The 1,724-nt window shown below is 29.3% G+C and overlaps 1 protein-coding gene across 1 annotated transcript; it reads right to left on the bottom strand.

The window, feature by feature from the left end:
- Positions 1-309: 309 nt before the first annotated feature.
- LOC121265553 (inactive protein RESTRICTED TEV MOVEMENT 2-like) lies at positions 310-1,394 on the bottom strand. Its single transcript, XM_041169217.1, has 2 exons — positions 1,265-1,394; positions 310-646 (listed from the first exon to the last, which is right to left on the bottom strand). Exons 1-2 carry the CDS (start codon positions 1,356-1,358, stop codon positions 339-341), a joined length of 402 nt encoding a protein of 133 aa, XP_041025151.1. The 5' UTR covers positions 1,359-1,394; the 3' UTR covers positions 310-338.
- Between the last annotated feature and the right edge of the window lie 330 nt (positions 1,395-1,724).

The following is a 1,724-nucleotide window of genomic DNA, read 5'->3' as shown; positions in this document are numbered from 1 at the left end:
GAACTTTAGACCTAAGATAAGCATACCCCCAAGTCGGGCCCGTTTGGATAACGAGATGAGATGAGTTGAAATAATTTATGAATAATAGTGAAATTATTAGTTAAAATTAGATGAGATTGTTTCATCTCACCTCTGTATCCAAATGAGGCCTTAAGATTTTTACCAATACTCTAGAGATTACTTACCTTACAAATATTAAATTTTGAGAGCAAAAGTCAGTAAAATACAAATAATTATCAATCAAATAGATCCATGTTGCTTCACAAGGTCATCCTTTTATATATTGTTTGTGATACAACAAACACTTCCTTTCCTCTAAAAATATTCATTTAATATTTTTATACGTAGCAGCGGCCACAAGCAATACTGACTCCCAAAGCAAACCATATAATGATTTCCACATTTATCTTTGACCCAAGCAGATCAAATTTGGCAGCCAAAGAAGATTTCTTGGGCATCATTATCCTAACAGTGCCTTTTTCATACTTAGTTTTGATTGCATTTGCCTGGTAAATGTTCGAGACTTTGACCTCTTTTCTAAATTTCTTCCATCTGGTACGGTATCCATCCAAAGGCCGTTCTCCAGTAATTGTTAAAATCCCGCCATTACTCTTGGGGCTGATCTTTACTTGTTCTTCTACAAAACCTGCATAGATTAAAGGAAATAATTACTAATCAAAAGAATAAGGACGCCCTAAATAAAGAGAAGTACTGATTTGACTTTCTAGTCCTAGTTTATTTTTACAGATGAGATGAGATGAATTGAATTGAGATAAAAATTGAAAGTTAAATAAAATATTGTTAAAATATATTTTTTTAATATTATTTTTGTTTTGAAATTTGAAAAAGTTAAATTATTTATTTTATTTTGTATGAAAATTTAAAAAATTCGTAATAATTAGATGAAATGAAATGAGTTAAGAAATTTCTTAAAAACAAACGAGATCTTAAAATTTTACTATTGATCTCTAGTGAGAAGAGTATTAGGTAGCCTCGAAGTATTAATGAAATTGTAGTTTCATTCTATCACAAAATACTATGACACTAAATTAAATTGTTTACCTAAATACTAATTTTTAACGATATGACGATATAACATCACGTGATAAGATGAGAGTATAGCGTATTCATATTTAGAATTTTCGAGCCATTATTATTTCATTTTAAACTATATATTAAAATAACAATGCATGTAAAATTCTCAAATGAAAATAAATGTGAAAAGATCTCTCACGCTCTCCAGTTAAGGGATACGAGAAAATACCGTGAAGATGGACCACAAGAATGTCACACTTTTCCCCATATTGCCACTTGCAATAGGGTTCGAGGTCTTCTTGATCAAAACACTTGGTTTCCATGGAAGATTCTTACCACTAATTAAGGTTCATTGAGCATGCATGTTTGTCTCTTATTTTATAGAGAGCTCTTTCGATTCCAATAAAATAATAATAATAATAATAAATAAATAAAGCCTTTGAGTTTACTTTAGGAAAAGAATTATTCATGTTTGATGTTTGTTTACGAAGGTTTTTACATTCTTCCTTTTTTGGGCAGTCATTCTTAACCTTTTCTTGAGAAACAGTACTTGCACTAGATTCAATGCTTTGTGACAAAATATTCATTTATACCTAGCTTTATAAAATATATTTACTTCGACTCAAATCCACCAAGCTTTTTATCAATAAGATATTATTAATTTTTTTTTCTTAAAAAAATAAAAGATA

The sequence above is a fragment of the Juglans microcarpa x Juglans regia genome, chromosome 5D, assembly GCF_004785595.1.
Source record: "Juglans microcarpa x Juglans regia isolate MS1-56 chromosome 5D, Jm3101_v1.0, whole genome shotgun sequence".
In the NCBI taxonomy this organism is placed as follows: Eukaryota; Viridiplantae; Streptophyta; class Magnoliopsida; order Fagales; family Juglandaceae; genus Juglans; species Juglans microcarpa x Juglans regia.
The sequence above is the reverse complement of the archived record's forward strand: the minus strand, read 5'-3'. Positions and strand labels throughout refer to the sequence as shown.

Coding starts and splice junctions, on each gene's coding strand:
- LOC121265553 (XM_041169217.1), bottom strand. CDS start 1,358: ATGGAAACCAAGTGTTTTGATCAAGAAGACCTCGAACCCTATTGCAAG. Junction 647..1,264: donor TCTTGTGGTCCATCTTCACG/GTATTTTCTCGT, acceptor TAATCTATGCAG/GTTTTGTAGAAGAACAAGTA.